Source organism: Ovis aries, chromosome 6 (assembly GCF_016772045.2).
Source record: "Ovis aries strain OAR_USU_Benz2616 breed Rambouillet chromosome 6, ARS-UI_Ramb_v3.0, whole genome shotgun sequence".
In the NCBI taxonomy this organism is placed as follows: domain Eukaryota; kingdom Metazoa; phylum Chordata; class Mammalia; order Artiodactyla; family Bovidae; genus Ovis; species Ovis aries.
The window spans coordinates 95,668,257-95,692,002 of NC_056059.1; the positions used below are offsets into that span (position 1 = coordinate 95,668,257).

General features: G+C 38.7%; 1 protein-coding gene across 2 annotated transcripts; it reads left to right on the forward strand.

Moving 5' to 3' along the window:
* Window positions 1-726: 726 nt before the first annotated feature.
* On the forward strand, window positions 727-22,603 carry FGF5 (fibroblast growth factor 5). 2 transcript variants are annotated; one of them, NM_001246263.2, is given in 3 exon segments: window positions 727-1,354; window positions 9,236-9,339; window positions 21,589-22,603. In NM_001246263.2, coding segments are annotated over 3 exon segments (813 nt in total). In that variant the 5' UTR covers window positions 727-993; the 3' UTR covers window positions 21,937-22,603.
* The last annotated feature ends 1,143 nt before the right edge of the window (window positions 22,604-23,746 follow it).

A 23,746-nucleotide genomic window follows, 5' to 3' on the forward strand; every position in this document is an offset into this window, starting at 1 on the left:
GTGTGCGCTTACTCGGAGCGCAGACCCGGAGCTGCCAGAAGGAAAAACCGATTCGGCGGCAGGATGTTTAGCGCTACCAAGAGTTTCCCAGCAGGAAAGCAGCTCGAGCCTTGGCGTTAATAGCTTAAGGTGGCTCTCTAAACACTGAATAAATCCACTCTTTAGCTCTTCAGTAAATCAGTAGCCACAGCCTTCCACCCAGCGCGCCACACCAAAGCCTTCCCAAGTTGGGCTGCGAATCCTTGTTTGGTTTTGGCCAACACTTGGAGCACGGGCGGGGGTTCCCCCACGCCTGGATGAATCCCCCTCGGGATGCAGTTCCCGAGGCACCCCAGGGGCGGGGGTGGTGACAGTCGGGTCGGCTGGGCACCGGGGAAGTGAACTTGGAGACTGGATACTGGGTAGGTGAGGGCGCGTTGCTGGGACGCCAGCGTTCTGCGGAGGTGCGAGAGGATGAGAACTCACTCACTCGGCATTTCAAGCCCCCATCCCAGGGGCTGCCCCCTGGAGGAGTCCGGGGGCTCGCGCTGGGCTGAACTCGGCGCCGCGTTGGCTCGAGTGGAGGTGGCCGTGCGGCGCGTGAGAACTGCTGGGGTGCGTGGCCCGGGTGCGCGCGCGCCGGGCGTCGGGGTGCAGCTTTCCTCCGCCCGGCTTCCCCTCCCATTCGCCCTCTCCCATCTCCTCCCTCCTCCACACCCCCGCCCCTCCCCGCACCGGCCGGAGAGTACACAAAGCGGCGGGTGAGGGGAAGCTTCGCAGGCGTGCACGGAGCAGTGAGATCACTGGCGTTATAAATATCCCAGTGCCAGCGCCGAGATCCGTTCGGGTGGCCTCCCTCTCTCTCTCTCCCCCTCTCTCCCTCTCTCTCTTCCCCGAGGCTATGTCCACCGGGTGCGGCGAGGGGGGCAGCGCCAGAGGCACGCAGCCGCGCGGGGGCTACGGAGCCCAGAACCAACCCTGCAAGATGCACTTAGGACCCCCGCGGCTGGAAGCATGAGCTTGTCCTTCCTCCTCCTCCTCTTCCTTAGCCACCTGATCCTCAGCGCCTGGGCTCAAGGGGAGAAGCGCCTCGCACCCAAAGGGCAGCCCGGACCGACTGCCACCGAGAGGAACCCGGGAGGCGCCAGCAGCCGCCGGAGCAGCAGTAGCACCGTGTCTTCCTCTTCTTCCCCTGCCTCCTCCTCCTCCGCGGCTTCTCGGGGCGGCCCAGGAAGCGGCTTGGAGCAGAGCAGCTTCCAGTGGAGCCCCTCGGGGCGCCGGACCGGCAGCCTCTACTGCAGAGTGGGCATCGGTTTCCATCTGCAGATCTACCCGGATGGCAAAGTCAATGGCTCCCACGAAGCCAATATGTTAAGTAAGTTGCTTGCTCTCCTCCAGAACCTGTCCTGAGCGGGTGGCGGGAGCACCGAGAGGGACCGCGGGTTATTGCCCGGGCTGTAAGCGCACCTTCCGGAGCTTGGGCCACTGGGATCCAGCCGGCCCTCGAAGCAGCCGGGAGGGTTGGGTTGGAGGTGCGTCTGGGGGGCACGCACACACTTACCGGTCTCGTGGGGATGGGGAATGGCGATTCCTGAGGTACAGACTACTCCGAGGCTGGTGCAGACAGGCACCTTGTTTCCAGCTTGCTCTGGTCCCAAAGAGGAGCTCCAACCTGTGCCCGGAGCAAAACCAAAAATCTTTCTCCTTGTTTAGTTTCTGTTTACCTTCTGCTTCTGTTTACCAGACTAGCATTTTTCACTGGGCAGCAAAGTGTACCCCTTTACCTGCCCATAACTGAACAGTTCTTTTAAAAATAACCAAATCTCACATACTCCCCTCTCACAACCGCTACCACAAACCCCAAATTGCTACATAATGTGTGTGCGTATATATGTGTGTATCTGTATATGTCTCTTGTAGGTACGTACATATTTGCACATCATATACATATGGGATATATAGGTATATCAGACGGGAGACCAGACGTTCTCTCATTGGAAGAAGACAGTGATCTAGAAAACCGGACACGTTTCGAGAGGGAAACGTGATGGACATTCGAATTATTAATTCCGGGGTTGGGTTTAGCAACGTTTAGTGTCTTAAGACCATGACCAGACCTTGTGAGGAAGAGTGGCTGGCCTTTTGTCCCCAAGGACAATTAAAGGAAGGTTCTGTATTTTAGAGAACATTTAGAGCCAGTTCAGTTCGGTACAGGTGAAATTTTTGTGGGTTTTTAAATTTAAGCCAAGTTTAAAAATTTCCTTCTTAGTTTAGCTCTCTTTCTTTCCCTCCTTCATTGTCTCCTCCCTTCCACTCTGAGTTTCCAAACCATCACTGCGGTTCCTGATTCTTCTCACTGTCTCTCCAAGGCAACAGGGGAAAGATGTGTGGGACTGGGGACATCTCTGCGGACGTTTTCCTCGGTAGGGCCAGATGGCTCTTCCAGCCGGGGCTGGTCCAACAGATAGACGCACGGCCCCAGCCTCAGGAACCCAGGGAGAGCGGAAACGAGGCCAGGAGACAGCGCACAGTCATCCGGCCCGGAGTGTCAGCCTGGTGGTTCCCAGGTGTACTTAACTTTCTCTGCCTCAAGCCAATGACCCTACAGATTTCTTCTTAACCAAGCTCCAGAGGAGCGGGGGCGCCACTGCAAGGCTGGCAGCTCCAACCCCCACGGGGGTTGGAGATGCGCACATCCGCGGGGTGGCCGGCTGGCAAGCTCTCTCTCGGGAGTTCAGGAGGCGGGAAGTGGAACGCGAGCGGGTCCACGCCTGCCCCTTGCCCCTGAGTGCTCCTACCGCCTCTGCCTTCAGCTTGCTGTGCTGCCCGTGGTGAGGTGGCTTGGAGCACCGAACCCCAGAGAGGGCCTTCCGCGTCAGCCCGAGCGAATGCCAGGGCCTCCCACACGCTCTTCAGAGGGGACTGTTTTGTGTGTGTGTGTGTGTGTGTGTGTGTGTGTGTGTGTGTGTGTGTGTGTTTTAAAGAATGTATGTATTTTTGACTGGGTCTCCCTTGCAGTGGCAGTCTTTCTGTACTTTCAGGAGCCTGGGCTACCCTTTCTTGTGGTGCATGGGCTTCTGATTGCAGCGATTTCTGTTGTTGCAGAGTGCAGACTTCACTAGTCGCAGTGTGTGGGCGCGGTAGTTGAGGCACCGGGCTTAGTTGCTCAGGGGGATATGCAGTCTTCCCGGACCAGGGATTGATCCTCTGTCCCCTGCTTTGGGAGGTGGACATTTATCCACTGCATCACCAGGGAAGTCCGAGGGGCCTACTTCTGTGTTTTAAGGTTCATTGCACTCGTTAAACTTCTGGCCATATTTGGTGATAAAAGGCAAGGTCAATTAGGGTGAAGGGGAATTTCCGGAGATTTCAGGGTAAGCAAATGTTTTGTCTAAGCAAGTGTTATTTCCATCTGTCCTCATTTGGTCCCACCCAGCTCTCCTTCCACCAGACATCAGAGCTCATTTCCCCACTTGTGGTATAATCTTTTCCCCTTTCTCTTACAGGAGCACTGTTTCTATTCTGTTCTTCCTGTTGTTCAGTAGCTAAGTTGTGTCTGACTCTTTTGAGACGCCATGGACTGTAGCCCACAAGGCTCCTCTGTCCATGAGATTTCCCAAGCAAGAATACTGGAGTGGGTTGCCATTTCCTTCTCCAAGGGATCTTCCCAACCCAGGGGTCGAACCCACATCACCTGCATTGGCATATGGATTCTTTACCACTCAGCCACCAGGGAAACCCATTCTTCCTGTAGTTTATCCCCAAACTCAGCCTCAACAGAGAATGACTTCTGTGTTGCCAAGGGAAGATTCAAAGCTAACCTGCAAGGAGCCGCAGGTTGGATCCAAGGATGGGTAAAAGGTGGTGTTGGAGTGGGTTTTGGTGTGCTAGGGATCTCTGAAAACCAGACTCATTCCCACGGTATTTACCTTCTTCTCTTGGAAGAAACCGCAAGAGACAAAGATTTTTTGCAGCTTAGGCCTTTTGGAGGGGAAGTTATAGAAAAGCATAGAAAGGAAAATGAGAACAGATCAACAGAGAATACATTCAGCTAAAGAAGACATTGGCTGGTATTGATTTCCAAGGTACATTTTATTTTAAAATCCACTTTGAAAGATATCTAACAAAGAACAGACACAAAATGCTGCTTTGTTTCTTAAGCAAAACTAAATAAAAGTGCCTAAATAAAACTTTCTTAAATTAACTAACGCTTTCCTAATTCATTCCAGTTTATAACAGCCTTTCAGAGTTTAGTCTGTATCTTTTGCTTGGCTTTCAATCCGTTCACTTATTCACTCATGCATTTGTTCATGTACCCAACACAGGATACCTAGCTCAGCAAGCTTGATATTCTGGTTACTTGATATTGGGTTAGTTGGGATTTTTTTTTCCTTTGCCTTCTATAGGTTTTTCTCACAGAGGAAAGTATAATTTGTTTAAATCATGGTGATTTTCAGCTTTGTGATGTCTGCAATGTCATGCACTGTATCATAAGATTTTGCTACCATTGATCCATGAAGAATTTATGAAATATGTCATGTTTAAAAGGATAGCATGTAATTTGAAAGTTTAAAATGAATCTCTGTCTTTAAGTAGCTGTGAAAGAGAAACAAGATCTGCCAATTGCAGTTGGTCATAGACCTCTTTGAAAATAGCACATGACGGTTTCCTGGTACATATGTAAACACAGGAGTTGTTTATGGACTATTGGTTGGAGTAGATGAGGAAACATTTGCCCAGATCTCTTAAGATACACTGAGAGAGCTTGGACCATGAGAACCATGGAGGATACATCAGTTTTACCTCATCATCTAATTTTACTGTCTATGAGTTAGCAGTGATGGAAAACATACATTATTTTGATACAACTTGTTACTTCTGTAAAGAGTCAAAACTCTGCCATGAAACTGCATTCTAACAGGTTCTTCTAAACTCCATAATTTTCTGTAATGTTTGTCAGAAGAGAGAAATATATATGCGTGTATGTTTCATGACTATCATTTGACATTAAAAATTCTGCAAACCCTGAATATTTTTTGTTTTGTTATCAAAAGTACATTTCCCATAGATTTTGAAACATAATTTGTTTAGTTAAGGTATACCACTTAATGTAGTCTTAGCTTCTCATACAAGAGTTATCCCAAGTTTTAAAGACAAGAATCAAGCTCGTTGCACATAAACTCTTATCATAAGGAAACGCTAAGGAAGGATGAAGATGGGCAAGACAAGATAGATGATAGAATTCCACTACTGAATAAAAACAAAACTTTCCTTTAATCTCTACATTTTCAAGTTTAGTTTCAATACAATGCTTCTGTTGGCTTATCTTGGGCCACTGAAGAAGAGGCAATCAAGTAACTGTCAGTTCAGGGAGCAAAAGCTTAAGGCTATAGCTACACAAAGACTGACTGTTCACATAAAAATATGGAGATTACAGTCATGTATTTTGGCTAGCTTTTAAAAATCTGAATCTACTGTCAACCTTGATGTTAATGCAGAGTCAACCTTTATATAGCCCCCCGAAGCCCAAATAAACCAGAATCTATACGGAAAAACTCAAGTGGCAAATTTGCTAACTTAATGAAGACTGCTAAACTCAGATTTCAAGACTCGGATTTCATAATGACTTGTCATATTTGTTGCTGTGTGAAGCCAAGTAGAGAAACATCAGTTTTAAATGATTTATCTTTGGGAGTTTTCAGATGGGCTGTTGAAATCTTCTGAATACATGGAATATTTGTGCATCTTATTCACAGATAAAACAGAAAAAAGGGAGACATCTACATAACTGTATCAAACATCATTGATAAGAGTCTTATTGTATTAAAAATTCTAGAGGGGACTAAGTGAACAAATCTAGATAGAGATTTTCTTATGGGAATAAGTTTACTTTGTAATGAACACCTAATGCTTGTAAATGGGTTAAGCAGTGCGAGACTCTGAATCCCTGCATCCTTTAACCTAGATGTCAATCCCAGAATTCCACCAAGAGAGAATAATTCCTTCAGTTTAACACTGCTTTTTACTTTTGATCCTCTTAAATATGAGCACCTTAGGAAAGGTAACACATTGTCATTTGTACTTTAATGTGAATTAATTTATACTGATCTCTCTCCCTTTCCCATTCCCCTCGCAGGACCAAAATAGCAGGGGATTACTAAGACATATATTCATACATGTGTACACGTGGAGTATCCTGAAAAGGAAGAGAGGTAGTGAGATGGTCAAAGAAGCAATCCAATTTACAAACATTCACTAACTGTAATCTGAGACACTTGGCCTTCCAGTTTTTCTTTGGGCTACCATTTGGGCTTCCATGGGAATTGCAAATTCCTATCAAATTTATTATTGCTGACTCTTAAACAGAAATTACTAAAGTTGAAAAAAAATCATTTTTAGAGAAATGCTTTCTGAAATTTATATACATGTGATTTAGTGCACATAGGTTTAAAATACTTAGAATTCTTTAATGAGTTGAGATTTGGCATGAAAATCAATAAGCCTGTGATCTTTTCAGGCAGGTGAGGGGAAAGAGGTTGAATTGTGGGGCTTGAAGAATCTACTCCAATATTCTATGAAAAAAGACATTGTGAAATTACTGTTGAAATGACTTTAAAACTATAATCTTAACAGTGTTCTCAATAGTACACTGTAATTACATTAAAATTTAGAACATCATACCAAAGTTAACTCAATGTTTCTTTCCTTCATTCTTCATAACTTGAAATAGAATGACTTTTGTAGAAAAATCATTTTCAAGGTTTCAATTAGATATAATTTTCTTAAAATTATAAAATCCTTTTATTCTCAGGCAATATATCATTTTTTTGTACTGGAACTTACAAGAAAAGAATCCATGTAGTAGTATGTAATAAAATAACACTTTCACACATATCGTTTCATCTTCCCCATATTTAACATTTATTATAATGCAAATTTTATATAACATATACATGCAGTTGGGAAATGAGTTGAGTCAAAATGGGTCTTTCTTTAAAATAGAATATGTTGTCAGAAGCCAGTTATATAAACAAAACAGTTTCCCATTAAACAAAGATTTACAGAGCCCTTTTGTCTTGACCTCTTAAATGTTAACCTGCAAACACATGAGAATTAATGAGAAATTTTTCCCCCAACTAATACACAATAGATTTGCATTTATAAAACCAGGTGATTTTCCAGACACTAATACAGAAAACCTTTACCAACGCAGAGCCAGGAGTTAATCAAGGGAAACATACAATCAAGTCTTTTCTACCAACTCCACATTGTCTGTTTTGTATCTGTCATTCTACACATAGATGATTTCTTGTGTTCTCCCTGTCTCATTTTTTAACAGATGTCTACATAGTATTCTCAATTGTATTCACCATCTCCGAAATATCCAAAATCATTAATGCTATTTTCAATATTACCTGGTAATTTTGATAGAAATTTAACTTTGCATCAGATATTCTCATCATGCTTTATTAATAATATTATTATCATACTACATTGTGTAGTAAATTTATCTTTACAAAGCATTTTGTGTGCTTTGTTACTATTTGATAAATTGATAATGCTTCTAAGTCTTTGGATATGCATCACAATTAGTCTGTATCATAAAATCTATTATAAATTGAATTTTGAAAACATTTTGAAAAGAATTCCTAAGACACAGTGGTTTTTTTTTTCTTTTTTTTTTTAGGAGTTTTTTTTTTTTTTTTTTTTTTCCCTGAAAGCAAAAGTAGTTCCTTTCTAATAGTTTTTAGATTTGGGGGAGTTCGTTTTAAAGAAACACCCACTAATAAAGTGGTAGTGGTAGTTTTCTTGAGATGTGTTTTATTTACTCCAGGCTAAGAACACTTATTCACAAGAACAATAGTTTCCCTATGAACTTTCTGTTCAAGTATTTTTTAAAAATGAAATTGAATAAATAAGTGGCAGGATTTGCTACAATTATAGGTATTAGATCACATTATGCAACATTTAAGTGCTCTATAAAGATACTCATAAATGTGTTTGTATGTATTTTATACATGTGTATCCACAATACACTGCTTCTTGTATACTGAATAATTTTATATGTACTTCAAATACTGCAGGAGGGGATTATTATGTCAAGAAAATCTGGCGAACTTCCCTATTCAACAGAGTCCTATTGAAATATTCTAACCAGAATGTATGCTTAAAATACTACAGATTGAAATATTGATATTTTTTTCCTTTTCCCTTCCACTCCCACTTGCTTCCTTCCTTTCTTCCAGGGCAGGTCCCTTTATAGCTTTAATAAATAATACTATTTTATTTATTATTTTTTTTTTTTTTGCAATTTGATGTAGGCGGTTAACAAAAAGCCCTATGCTTTTCTCTTGTTCATTTAGCATTACATAAGAGTTTATGGTAAACAGGCAGGAATTCCAATTATATACAGACTATGAGTTTCAGCTTCTTAAAAATACTCTATGAACTGTGGTGTGCAACTCTTTTGACCCAGTGGATGTGAACTTTCAAATTCTTATAGGAGACAGAGGGACATAGACTTGGTAATTCTCACTATGAAATACCAAATATAAATGATAACATAATAAAATACCTCATGAAATTTTTTCCAGGAGAGTCATTCAAAATGCAAGATGTCTCAAACCATAATCCATCAAACACTTCATTGAGCTAACAACCCCAAATTATCTATGGTGCTTTCAGTGTCTTGTTATGTGTAATCTTGAAATAAGCAACCACTAAATGATAGGGTATGATATATATTGATTTGTACTTTTGTAATTATGGTCATTTGAGAAGAGGGATTTTTTTATTTAATTGAATATTGTTTTCAAGGCTTCCAATGATTTATATTAATCTTAAGTGCAGTTATATGTGCTTTAATATTCAATGTACTGTCTTATCTTTGACAGAGCAACAATGCATGAGAATTATTTTGTAAAACATTTTAAAAAGGCTTTTCCATTTCCTTAGAATTTGAAAAGATTCTTCTGCCAAACACTGATTACTAATAGTGACATCATTTTTAGGAAAAAATGAATACTAATGAAGCACAACTAAATTTTGAACCTTGAAATTTATCTTTTTAAATGAATACTTGAGTCCCAAAACTTTTTTTCCTTTTACATAATCAATGTCACAATAAACAAGGATGTCAAATACTTAAAAAAAACTCACTGTAATAAAGAATGGAAAGAGTCTCTGTAGAAATTTAAATCTTCACAATGATATATAGAGGAGTCTGTGTTTTATTTTGGGATTTCTGTCATCCTAGGTATTTTGGAAATATTTGCTGTGTCTCAGGGGATTGTAGGAATACGAGGAGTTTTCAGCAACAAATTTTTAGCGATGTCAAAAAAAGGAAAACTCCATGCAAGTGTAAGTAGAACCACTTTATATTTGTTAAAGGTGTTACAGAGATTTTACATGTATAAAATGGAATGAGTGATTTTCCAAATTGATAGATAAGACAATTTGCCCAGAGCACTTTATGTTTTTCATTTTTATAAGATTATGTATCCATTAAACCAAGAGAATTGTATGTGTTTTTATAAGTAATAATTTAAATATTTTATTTATTTGAAAAGATAATATAGAATCCACAAAAAGGTTTAAGAATAAGTTTATTTGAAAAAAGTATTCTCTAAGTGATTGTCATTATTTATGTCTTAATAGTGGTCCAAGTAAGGAGAAATATTATGGAAATACTATATTATAAATTAAATTTACATACTGATGGTGATTGTGTAATCAGTAGATCATGTTCTTAATTTTAAAAGCTACTTATTATGTCAAAAATGGAGTCTAAGTAATAAAACACATATTTATTTTAATAAGTATGGTGGGAAGAAACCAATAATGAGATGATTTTGACCTTTAATAGAGAAATTTCATTTGAGACAATTTCATCTTGTAGTTTTTGTTGTATCAAAAACAATTACTTCTTAAAGCTACGGAGACTGATTCTGCGCTCTTAAACACTTTTTTTGGACTAGTTACACAGTTTGTAATCAATTTATAAATTATAGATTTCCATGCTTTGTTCTGAAAATGCTCATTACTTGGGAAACACTAAAGTGTTTTAAAGATAGTAAAATACGTTTAGCTTAACTTTCCCGTTGAGAGATTCTTTCAGTAGTATTAGTGTGTATGCACAGCCCTTGAAAAGTTATTTATGCTTTGTCTGTGCTGTACTAAGTTTTGTCACACTAAATCATTTTAAAAAGCAGTTCTTCTTTAAAGCTACTCCTTTAATCCTTATTCACTTTAATTTTTATTAAATTGGAGAAATATGACTTTTCCAGTTTTCAAAGTATATAGGAAGTTTTAATCGAGTGCAGTCAGTTGAAATTTACTAATTATGATTTCTGCTTTACAGACTTTTAAAAAATTGAAAGAGAATTTCACTTGGTTTAATGTTTAAGACTTTATGTTTTCCTTTCTCTAGCATCTAAAGGTGGCTTGTTAATATCTTTTGGAGGAGATCATAAAACTGAAGCTATTTCTACAGTTATTTGGGGATTAAATGAGATAATATATACAAAGCTTTTTAGAACAATAGAAGGTATAATGTAAGTGCTCAATAAATATTATCTATTATTAGATAATTCAAATTTAAATACAATAAACTACTTTAATCTCAGTTTATTAAATCTTTGTTAACCTCTTCGATCATCCATTGCAAGAGTTATAACTAGATTTACTTATCTCATTTTCTGAGCTGATTATTTTATTCTAGCAAATTATAATATTCATAAGATAATTGCTCTGGTTTATAACCTATTTTAAGGGACAAAGTTTTGCTATGGAAAGCAGGACATGCCATTTTATTTTTAAAAAGATGTTTGACTTCTAAAAATCCACATACAGGATGGAAAACAATCATCAATTGCTTCTGCACTGAATAACTTTTCCTCTATCTACTTTGGTCATTAAAGATTGAAACACCTTCAAACTCTAAGCATTACAATAATATGCAATTCTGAAAAAAATTTCTGTTATTGGTTTGCTTATTTTGGGTGAAAATCTTAGTTTTTAAAATATTCTGATTCAAGCCTTAGCACATGCAAAAAATAGACTACCTTGGACCAGCTTAAGGATAATTGTAGCAGCAAGCAAAGTATTACAAATGGATGCCAATTAGAAAGGTCAAACTGAGAGGTTAGGATACATGATTCCTCTGTCAAATGCAAGTAACAAATTTCCAGAAACTTGACCCAAATGTCTAAGGAAGGCTGGCCGAAATAATGCAGATAATGCAAAACCAGCATCTGTTATTCTTTCTCATCTTGGCAGGCTAAAAGTTATTTCATGGAATAATGACTTTTAAACAGTACAAAGCAAGCCTTGCTCTTGTCACTCATTGAAGCTCTTTGATATAAAAGTCATTCTGATGACTTTGAGCTGAATTGTAGATAAAAAATTAAGCCCTATGATTATGTGAATTTTTTTTAAACCAATTGTCCAAGCCCACTGTCTCTTATTTGAGCTTTTACTAGCACTTTTTGTCTCGATAGAAACCTAATTAAATTATAAAGTGACTTATTTTTAAGGAAGTTGAATTTAGATATAGTATTAGCCCTAATGTTTATTAGTTGTATGCCAGATGATTTCCTTCTTCTTTTTAGTTACTAATTAAACATGTTGAAAAATTGTTCTTATAACTTTAAATATAATTATTTGATTTAGTTCGACTTATAAAGTTTCATCACCACTAAAAAGGCTAAAATGCCTAACACTTTCAGGATTAAATGTATAATTAGTGAATTGCTTTAAATTAATAATTGTGCAGAGGCATTTAAAGAGTAACTTTATAATCATTTCAAAAAATAGCTATATAAAATCGTCATGTTGTATATCTTAAACTTACACAGTGTTGTACGTCAATTGTATCTCAATACAACTGGAAAAATTTTAAATTAATGAAGAGTAACTTTGGGGTTCTCTTTACAAAGTAAGTGTGAACTATAAATGTAAAGTATTCATGTAATTCTGGGGAAAGTAAACCCATAGTATGTTGAGAAATATTCATGGATTATAGTAGATTGTTCTTGTGTTATATAGTAACAATCAGACTATTAAAAGTTAGTTACTAGGTAGAGATAAAATATCTGTATATTTCTTTCAAAGTTCTTTCACGCACATTCTCTCATTACCTGGTTAGGTGGGGCCACAGTCTCAGAGATGTTAAATATTTTCCTAAGTTACCACAGTTAACAAAAATTTGAACCAGAATAACATGCTTTAAAAATTCTCTCTCCATGTAAATGCTATAATGCTTGGTAGGGAAAAGTTAGCTTGAAAGAAGATATTTTGTTTCATTTGAAACTATTTACACTATTTTCAGCTATTATTTTATGGAAATTAATAGTTGCATGTTTCAATAATATTTTTATGCTACATTTTAAAGAGTGAATACTGTGGTTCATCCTTAGACTATTTTTGCTTTCTTCTCTCTTTCTCTCTCATTCCAAGCTCTTTGGGAGGATCTTTTTCCCCCATCTGCTTCTGTGTCTCCTGTACCTGATTTTAAAATCTAGAAAGGAAGAGACGTGTGCACCATGAAACTTATCACACTGTTTTGTAAATGTTGGTTATTCAGTGCGATGAGGAGCTGCATCAGGAACCTCTTTTAGGATATACTTCCGGAAGAGAAAGGAGATCTGTTTCATTCACAGAAAATCTTCTTTTAGAAAATGCTTCATGGTCAGTGGACAGGAAGATGGTGAACAGTATTATCAGCCTGGAGAGCTCAGATTTAGGCAACATTTATGCTGACCTCCTTTGTTTGCTAAGTTTGTTAATTCCATAAAAGAAGTTTTATCTGCCCTTCAGCCATCTCAGTGTGCTCTGCTCTGTGCACTCAGTCAACCAACACACTCATATTAATCTCCACGCAGCTCTGCCTGAGCCCTTTAACTGGAAGACCCTAAATAGACAATGCAGTCAGATCCCTAGTGTGCAGGTTTTTTTCAGCATCCGTTACAAGGATGAAGGTGTCTCGTCTTCTTCTCAAGATGCCTTGAGAATCACTGAGAGAAGCACGAGGTAATTATTTCCCCAAGAGCCTTGAGGGTTAATCAGAACCTTCACTGTGGCCTCTGTCCTTTCTCCGCTTATTCCCAGGTACTAGGTACTAGGTGAGGCTGAGCACCCTTCTCTTTCGGTCTCTCTCTCTGCCTGCCTGTCTGTTCATGCTCCCTCCTCACTCTGTTCTTGCTCTCTTCTCAGGCTGGTTGTCTTTATCCAGAGTCTCATATACAGTGCCTTTCTGGATTTATCTGAGATGGGTCTGAATGTAAGAGAGGTAGTTAAATTGTGTCATTCTTAAACTGTGTTGTTTTACTTAATCTTTCTACTCCTTGGCTTTATCAGCTGTAAAAGGAAGAAAATTAAATTAACAATACAGGGTGATAGTGGAGCATTTTAAATGACATAATACATATAAAACATTTAGAATAGTTCCTGGAAAGTATTCAGCATTTAATGTTAGAACAGATCTTCCTGAATTTGCTCTCATGCAGCTGTTTCATGATCCTATATCTCCTCTCTCCTCTTCCTGATTTTGGGGTCAGGCAGCTGTGACCCCCTCGGATATTTAGACCAGCCTCAAATCACATTCATTATTGGCCTTTTTTTTTTTCCTTTAGGTCCCAACTCGTCTTGCGTACAGTAACCTCTTATGTCCTGGGTTTTCCTTTTCCCAAGGAACTTAATTTGAAAGCAAAGATTTCCAATGGTCATAATCTCATAATTTTTTAAGATCCTTCTCGTGCATCATGGTTTTTTTTTTCCCTTAAAAATCTAAATCTTGGAAAAAGTGGTTATCATGAATTTGTCAGTTTTTTCATAAACTATACGTGATCACCCATTGGTTGTTGGGGGAAAACATTTTAGCTTATTTTAAACATACAGAAAGAAGCATGTGGTGGAATTATTTTTGTTTCTCAGGGTTTTAGGGGATCATGCTTGGAAGGAAAGCTAATTGCAGAGTTTACGAAACAGGCATGGAATGTATGCTTGATCAGCCCTGAGCAAGGACTAGAAAAGCCTCCTTTCTTGGTTTCAGAGGGTGCCAGCTGGCTTGCCCAGGATGAGAGTCTGGACTGGACTTCCTGAGCTGGGGGCAGAGTGAGGAGGAGTCCGCAGCCCCAGAGATGGGCATGTTTATTGAAAGGAGAAATGAAGGTTTGAGTGATGGTTATCATCATCATTAAAAAAATAATTTATTGGCCTCTGTAAAGGAATTGAATAGAAACTTCCCTTATCCTCTGTGTTGTGCTGTGCTAAGTCACTTTAGTCATGTGCCACTCTTTGCGACCATATGGACTGTAGCCCACCCCCTCTTCTGTCCGTGGGATTCTCCAGGCGGCAATACTGGAGTGGGTTGCCATGCCTTTCTCCAGGGTATCTTCCCAACCCAGGGATCAAACCCTTGTCTGTTATGTTTCCTACATTGGCAGGCAGGTTCTTTACCAGTAGCGCCACCTGGGAAGCACTCCCATTTTCTAAGAACTTTTCAATTTACACAGTAATATTGAGTACCTAGTAACTCAGGCTAAAAAAAAAAAAAAAAAAAATGGGTTCAGGATTCTACCTTTGCAGTAAATGTCAGTTGTCCTTTAATTTCACACTATGTTTATCTGGCTGTGCTGTGCTCAATTGTGTCCGACTCTTTGGGATCCCATGAACTGTAGCCTACCAGGCTCCTCTGTCCATGGGGATTCTCCAGGCAAGAATACTGGAGTAGGTTGCCATGCCTTCCCCTAGGGGATCTTCCCAACACTGAAGCTCTATTTTATTGAGAAAAATTTCATGTAATGAATTGCCTTGTAGCTTCAGAGATCCATTTCAGCCTAAAGTGAGAGATGGTGTTCTATGTCTCCAGTGGTTTGGGGAGTGGCACTTGTTTTGACCAGTATTTTAACATGGAGCAACTTTAGGGCAAGGTAGTAATGGACAGAAGCCTAGGAGATGCCCTTGGATTTGTTACCGAAAGAGCTTGAATGTAGGATTCAGTAGATGAGATTTAAGTCTTAGGCTTACCTTGGCATTTGGTAAATGTGGGGATTTAGAGGAACTATTTTCTTAATTTTTCTGGCTGGAAAATCAGATAATAGCATCCAAATAGTTGTGGAATTATGTGACAATGAAATAATATATGTAAAACCCCTGGCACATGGTAGACCTCAATAGCCCAGCTCTTTTGAGCAAGGTGACTCAGATGGTAAAGAATCTGATTCAATGCAGGAGACCTGGGTCCGATCCTTAGGTCAGGAAGATTCCCCTGGAGAAGCGGATGGCAACCCACTCCAGTACTCTTGCCTGGGAAATCCCGTGGACAGAGAAGCCTGGCGGTCCATTGGGTTACAAAGAGTCAGACATGACTAAGGGGCTGAGAACTCATGCCTGAGCACTCACATATATTCCCTTGGTTGCTCAGCCTGAAGTTTTGAGACACAGAATGGCCAGATAGCGATTGCTAAGCAGGAAATATGGCCAAGCTCTGGGGATAGCATGGCTTGCCTACAACTGACCCATACAATGCTTATAAAGAACAGGAGGCAACCCTCAGGGTGCATGCTGCCCTGTTCTTGAGTTCTCTGCTTGGGAGCAGTTGGAGCAGGGTCTGGCTTTTGGCTTTCACTCACTACCAGAGGTTGGTACTTTTGTGCTGGGAACATCCTGCACAACTGTACAAAACAGCCTGGGCTTAGGGCACCTGACCTGGGCAGTCCCATTGGCATGAGTAGTACTGGGAACCAAAACACACTGAAAGAACATAGAGGAACCAGAAGCAGGGATGCAGGCAGCAAGAAAGTGTTGTTTAGAGCACAATTTGGTCTATAATTGTGTTGACTACAGCCTATAAGAATAGTTTAATTATTTAATAATATTATATAGCCTTCGATAACATTTTAATTATTTGTATTTATTACCTAACTTTATAAAGTTTTGCAAGAAGCAAATCAAATAAAAAGTGAAATAAAGAATTACAGTTGATTAAATACCCTGCAGACTCCAGGGTTTATACTCTAGGGCTTTGCTATTAGCCTGAATTTAATCCTCTTTATACATTTCTTTCATACATCATGTATTTACTTTGACAGTTGCACATAATGAGAATTGGGACCCTATTAACATGCCCTCAGCTCACTTGCTATAAGATTCTCAATCATCTTAGAGCATGTTGACTAAGAAACAAAACTATATTAACAAGTTTTAGAAGGTTTTTTAAAAATATTGTTTCAGAAAGAATTCTCTGGTTTAATTGACCTTCAGATTTCAATTAAGCAGACTTGTTCTTCTCTGGAATATTACTTTCTTTGAACTGAATTTGATTTTTCTTTTAAATATCCACTGTGTGCCCTCTCCCTGTGAAGAGATGAGTAGAATCAAGGCAAAGTGTTCCCCTAAGCCCAAAATCCTTGTTTTATTTAACAGCACTGTGTTGCCCCACCTCTGAATTATTTCCATAGTTTCAAGCAAAAGTAGTGTAATTTAGTTTTTATTTGTTCTGTCAATTAAGACGATTTTAAATTATGTAGAAATCAGCCAATTTAAACATTTCATTTTTAATTTTGCAGTTTTGGCTTGTTGACTGTAACTTATTTTTACACTTGCAAAATCAAGGAGAAATTAAAGAGAAAAACACAGATAATTTAAGTCAACAAAGAACACAGACAGAACCATATCTAAATTGTCTTTCTTCATAAAAATGGCAACCAGCAGTGTATGGGATGTGATACATAGTCAATAAACATCTATTGAATAAATTCAGAAAATAATGAATTAGAAACAAAGATAGGGGTTCTTTATGAACATGTTAATGATTGGTTTTGTTGTAGTGACTGATGGTGGGAGGATGAAGGTGATGTCCATTCTGTTTTCAGTAGCTTATTTGAAATCTGATTCACCTCTCTACTTCACACTTGAACTGTAGATAAAGTCTTTATGGTGACTTCACTTTTTCTAGGGAAATTATCCAGTTCTTTTATTTATTTTTTAAGTTTTTAACTGGAGGATAATTGCTTTACAATGATGTGTTGGTTTCTGCTGTAAAATAACATGAGTCAGCGATAAGTATACATGACTCTCCTCCCTCCTGAGACTCCCTCCCACCCCCACATCCCATCCCTTGAGGTCATCACAGAACACCACAGCTCTATTATTTTAAAAGTATATGTTTTGCTAAAAGAGTGTTTATAATTCCAAAAGAATTTCAAAGGTTAAACTTAGCCTGGAAGATTTATTATCTAAAATTGTATGATGGCAAATGTACATTTAAATAAGTCTGCTGCTTGATGACTCTGCTATAGAGATGTTTAATGGGTAACATTAAGGATAGCCATGTACTGCTTCCCTGGTGGCTTAGAGGTTAAAGCATCTGCTTGCAATACAGGAGACCTCAGTTCGATCCCTGGGTCGGGAAGATCCCCTGGAGAAGGAAATGGCAACCCACTTCAGTATCCTTGCCTGGAGAATCCCATGGATGGAGGAGCCTGGTGGACTACAGTCCACTGGGGTCACAAAGAGTCGGACACGACTGAGCGACTTCACTTTCACTTTCATGCACTGCTTGGGGTTACCATCTTGTCTGAAAAGGACCAGGAATATTGACAAGAACAGTCCGTTTCTCCAGAAGAAACTAGATCTCCTGATGAAAAAAACTCACTGAAATGTTCATTTCAAATGATTCTGTTCCATTGTAGCTGGAAGAATTTTTCAGACAAAACATTAAGTTAGAAGTCAATTAAGAAAGCCAAAACAGTCTGACTGCCGTTGCTTCTGTTTCAGTGTGAAGTTTGGACTGGCTAAGGGCCTATAGGTAGTGTGTGGGTCCTCAGAATTCTGTCTCTATACCCCATGTGACAATTAAGTGGCTCTTGAAAAACCTGGAGCTTGAACAGTCATCCTGGCAAAGGCTTCTCTTAAGAAAGAACATGAATCTTGAGCGGAGGCGGGGGAGAGGGAGAAAGTTTCTAGATGCAATAATTTTAGAGGGCAGTATCATTAGATTTTCATTATAGAAATTGCTATAGGTTAATACATTGGGTGGGTGTGTGTATGCATGGGTGTCTCTTGGCCACATTAATTAAAAAAAAAAAGACAGGTTTCTTCTTTATTTTCTTTGACACTGTTAGGGGAAAAAGGTTAAATTATACAGTACACTTTTTAAAAATTGAATTAAGTAATCACTGCTATCTTTATTTCAGGAAAATGATTTTTGTGTGTGTGTGTGAAACAGGGGTAGAAGTCAAGTCAAAGTATAATGTACTATACATTAGAAATGTTATTCAGACATATTTTAAGAAAAAATCTGAGCAGGATGAATATACGTGCTACTCTTTTTTAATGAAATCTTCCACACCTTTCTGAAATGCTTATCCATTTATGTAGCAGAAAATATTCCAGAAGACTATTGCTGTTGTTCAGTTGCTAAGTTGTATCTGACTCTTTTCCGCCCCATGGACTGCAGCACACTAGGCCTCCCTGTCTCTCACTGTCTCCTGGCGTTTGCCCAAGTTCACGTCCATTGAGTTGGTGACACTATCCAACCATCTCATCCTCGGCTGCCCTCTTCTCCTTTTACCACATGACTATAGATTTTATTTTACAATAAAACTTTGAGATTATCTAATTGAATGGGAGAGCATTGACGTCCTTTTAAGAGCTAAGTTGACAAATCTATGTTTGGTTTGTAAGAAAGCCTTTTTAATTGAAAGCCAATAAGAACAATAAATGTGTCCTCTTCTAAAGGAATGTCAGCATTGCACCCTTGTCCTAGGTGTGGGCCAGTAGGTTAGGATGTGATGAGAGATAGCCACAGACAATGGTTCTTTAAAACACTAGATTATAGCCTGCTAAAAACCCAGTCAAAGGAATCGCCAGTAGACAGGTTCTGAGATACATAGTTTCGTAGCTCTCAAATAAAGAGCTTTTTGATTGAACTACACTCTACACGCGAATGTAAATAACTTAGGTAGACTGTCATGTGTAAGATAAATGTGCTATTGGAAATACTCTGAGATTGGTTGTCTTCTGATATTGTCAGTACCCTTCAAAACTCAAAAATTCTATGTGACCATCAACAGTAGGTATATGTAGATTGTTTTGCAGTGTTCAGACTTCCAGATTACAGGGTTGAGATCTGTACTGCAGAAGAAAGCTTGATATTATTAGAAAAGCAAGGAAACTAGAGGACTTTCAGTTCCAGTATGGAACTGAAGCAGAGCATATTAAAAAGCAGAGACATTATTTTGCCAACAAAGGTTCGTCTAGTCAAAGCTATGGTTTTTCCAGTAGTCGTGTATGGATGTGAGAGTTGGACTATAAAGAAAGCTGAGCACCAAAGAACTGATGCTTTTGAACTGTGGTGTTGGAGAAGATTCTTGAGAGTCCCTTGTACTGCAAGGAGATCCAACCAGTCCATCCTAAAGGAAATCAATCCTTAATATTCATTGGAAGGACTGATGCTGAGGCTGAAACTCCAGTACTTTGGCCACCTGATGCAAAGAACTGACTTATTTGAAAAGACCCTGATGCTGGGAAAGATTGAAGGCAGGAGGAAAAAGGATGACAGAGGATGAGATGGTTGGATGGCATTACCAACTCAATGGACATGAGTTTGAGCAAGCTCTGGGGGTTGGTGATGAACAGGGAAGCCTGGTGTACTGCAGTCCATGGAGTTGCAAAGAGTCGGACTGAGCGACTGAACTGAACTGAACTGAAGGAAACTCTATGATATATAAAGAATTATATATATAAGCAAATATATATTTTATATATATATATAGTTGTTTAGTCACTAATTCATGTCCAACTCTTTTTTCAGCCCCATGGACTGTAGCCTGCCGGTCTCCTCTGTCCATGGGATTTCCCAGGCAAGAATACTAGAGTTGGTATTTAGAGAGAAGGCAATGGCACCCCACTCCAGTACTCTTGCCTGGAAAATCCCATGGACAGAGGAGCCTGGTGGGCTGCAGTCCATGGGGTCACTAAGAGTCGGACACAACTGAGTGACTTCACTTTGACTTTTCACTTTCATGCACTGGAGAAGGAAATGGCAACCCACTCCAGTATTCTTGCCTAGAGAATCCCAGGGATGGGGGAGCCTGGTGGGCTGCTGTCTACGAGGTCACACAGAGTCGGACATAACTGAAGCGACTTAGCAGCAGTAGCAGTTCATGTATATGGGTCAAGATACTTGGTATTCCAAAGCCCAGGACATTTGTACAAATGGTCCTCCCTGAAATTGTGAAACCTAGTCCAGGATAGGGAATTCTACTTCTTTGGGAGTTATGGACTCTTGTATTTGATAAAGGCTAAACTCCAGATCCTTTTCCTAGAAAAATGTTTTGATTCTCACAATAGCCTTATGGCTGCACGTATTGTGAATAAGGAGCCTAAAGCTAAGAACTCAATTGGTGGAACTAGCATTTGTTTGCAGGTCTATTTGGCACCATCTTGCGCTCTTCCCCTATGCTGTGTTCATTCAACTTCCTCAGTACGGTACACTGAGCCTTTTCAGAGCTTGTACTGGCCTACTTTGTCATCTTGATCCCTTGGTCCTTTCTCTATGCATCCTAAGTGAAAGTCACATTGAACAGCTTATAGTAGCTTCCTGATGACCTGTGAACACACCATTCCTGTTCCCTGAAAAACCTCTCGTCACCTGATCACTATTATCTCATTGTACTTTGAGACTCAGCTCAAAAGTCACATTTTCTAGGAAGACCTTCCTGCCCTCTTTGCTGCCACCTCTATCCTTTTGGATGTCTTGTACCCTCTGCATACCACTGTCATAATTCCATTTATCAAATTGCACCGTGATGAATGTCTACTTCTTTGCTTATTCCACTGTCCTGTGAGCATTTTCAAGGGCAGATGTGTGCATGCGTGTGTGTGTGTGTGTGTGTGTGTGTGTATGTGCATAGAGGGAAAGAGAGTGATATCTGCCTGAAGTGTTGCTATTAACTCCAAAAGGTAATTTTTTTCTTCCTGGCATCAAATAGACTCTCTGTATCACTGTGTGAGGATGAATTTTTTTCCTAAAGAACTCTAACACATGCAATATTAATAGGGCCATATGCTACCCCTTTATCAGCACCAGGAAGCACACTGATGAGACTGAAAACTTATTCTTGTTTCAAAGGATAACATGACCCCATTTCTCTGAATGAATTCATGTTTTACCAGGCAATTGTTTCTTAGTAATATAGTACTATTTACTTTCTTGATGGTTTAGGAGGGGGAAAAAATCTTACGTTAAAAGTCAAATTTTTAATTAAAATTTTCAAAGTTTGTTAAAAAGAGTAACAGAATTTAAATATATTAAATTCCTGTTATTTTAATATACACTGATATTATTTCATAATTGTGTAATTCGTAGTAAACAACAAGCATTACAAAGATGAATGAGGTAGGAATATAGAAATGAAAATAATAATTTTAAAGCAACTTTAAAAGAGGCAAATGTGTCTTTATAAAGAGAATGGAGTCGGAGCGCAGGGGCCAGTGGAATTCTTGTTTTTCTTATAGTCCAAGACTTCTTTTTATTACATGCTGAAAATATTATCACTGCTTGAATTTCCTCCTCCTCTTCTTTTTTTTTTTTTTTTCCTCTAGGCCAAATTTACAGATGACTGCAAGTTCAGGGAGCGATTTCAAGAAAACAGCTATAATACCTATGCCTCCGCCATACACAGAACTGAAAAGACGGGGCGGGAGTGGTACGTGGCCCTGAACAAGAGAGGGAAGGCTAAACGGGGCTGCAGCCCCCGGGTTAAACCTCAGCACGTCTCTACCCACTTTCTGCCAAGATTCAAGCAATCGGAGCAGCCAGAACTTTCTTTCACAGTTACTGTTCCCGAAAAGAAAAAACCACCTAATCCCCTCAAGCCAAAGGTTCCCCTTTCCGCACCTCGGAGAAGTCCTAACACGGTGAAATACAGACTCAAGTTTCGCTTTGGTTAAGACTTACTTTGGTTTTGTGAGAAACCATGGAGTCTCCTCAGGAGTTTCTGTAGCTGTCTTTAGTGCTCTGAAGGCAACTTCTTGGACACAGCTTCAGCTATGTACTGCACTGTATTGAAGTCAGGTCATTTGTTTCAGTTTGACTGAAACAAAAATGTTTTCTGATAGTAACTGAACTGGAATTCTTTGTACCAATATAGGGAGTTCACGACGACATAAAGCCTTTTGCTTTATGCTTGGTGCATACAGGGATTCTTTTTCGGAAAGTTCAACGGTGAGGACTATGTATTTTTCTGACTTTTACAGATCAACCTGAAGAAAACATACATGATACATTTTTATTTTTGGTTTCCAAAGAATATTTTGATGGAGATAAAAATATTTTATTAGCTTTTGTTTTTTGTTTTTTGGTTTTTTTTTTAAAAGTACCTCTGCATTGAGCATATTTTCTTACTTTTATTATTTCTAATTGATAAGATGAAACAACCATTTTAATGCAGTTTATGAATTATAAATATGTTTATAGACCATTTTTAACATGTGGATTTCTTTTTCATTGTTCTCATTCATTGCACTTTTAATTTTTATTATGATTATTTTTCTACCATACCTCAGATCATGTAAGTTTAATTTTACATTTTAAAATGTTTAAATTCTCTTCAACAGCACCAAAGGCTCAGCTTGTGTTTGTGTGTGTGTGTGTGAGTGTGTGTAAATTCATGATTTTATATGGAATCCTATCTCTGTGGTGGCTGGCTATAATGGGTTAGAAGTAAGGAGAAAATATAAGGACTATTTGGTGGAATTAAATGTTGAGGTAAGGAAAATGATTAGAGGTACAAGTGCACTCAGTGTGCAGTGTTTATTGATAGCTAATTCTGCCTTGCCTTCACTTCTCATTTTATCTACCCCCTGCCCTCATTTTTCAAAGCTGGAGGAATACATTTTATTCTGTCCATCAAGCACAGACTATGAAACCAGAGTGCTTAAAATACCTCTTCTATGATCTTCTGCTATCTCCACTGTATAGATCCACAGGGAGCAACCCACTTAGTGGAAAAACACGGAGAACCGAAGGAGATGAATCATGTAACAGTTATCCCATTATCTAAAATATTCTTATTACTCAAACACTCTTTGATTATCCTAAAGGTAACCACCTCAGTGAATAGATCTGCCCTTTTATAAGGAAAATTTCTGATGTATATTTTTAAATAGTTGGCTATGTGACATGGGAAACTTAATCTGATGGATTGAAAATGGCACTTAAATGTCAACCCAAATACTGAAAATTCGGTATAAAACAGAAAATTTAACTGAAAAGAATTTACATAATTTATTTTCTTGGGTAATCATTTTTATGGAGTTCTATGAGATAGAAGTATTTTCTTTAGAAAGGTGGCAATAAAAGTGGTAAAGCTAATGTTTAAAAGTACATCCCACAGGAAGAGCAAAAATCGTGCACAGAAAGTTTGTGATTTGTATTTAAGCACATTTCTTTTCTTTTAAAAGATATTGCCAAACTTTTTTTTTTTTTAGAAACACAGTGTAGTTTATTTTGAGTCACAAATGAAAAGTGGAAACTCAACAAAATTGAACTTACTACCATTTAAGCAGATTGCTATGTTTCAATAGAAACTATACACATACATATTATATATAATATATATAAAATCCATCCATCAACTAAAACATCATATGTATATCTAGTATGGTGTTTGTATTATAGAACCAATAATCTGATTAAACATTGTTTGCATTTAATGCATGACTTAAAAAAAATAAAATTCTACAAGAGTTTTAACTAATT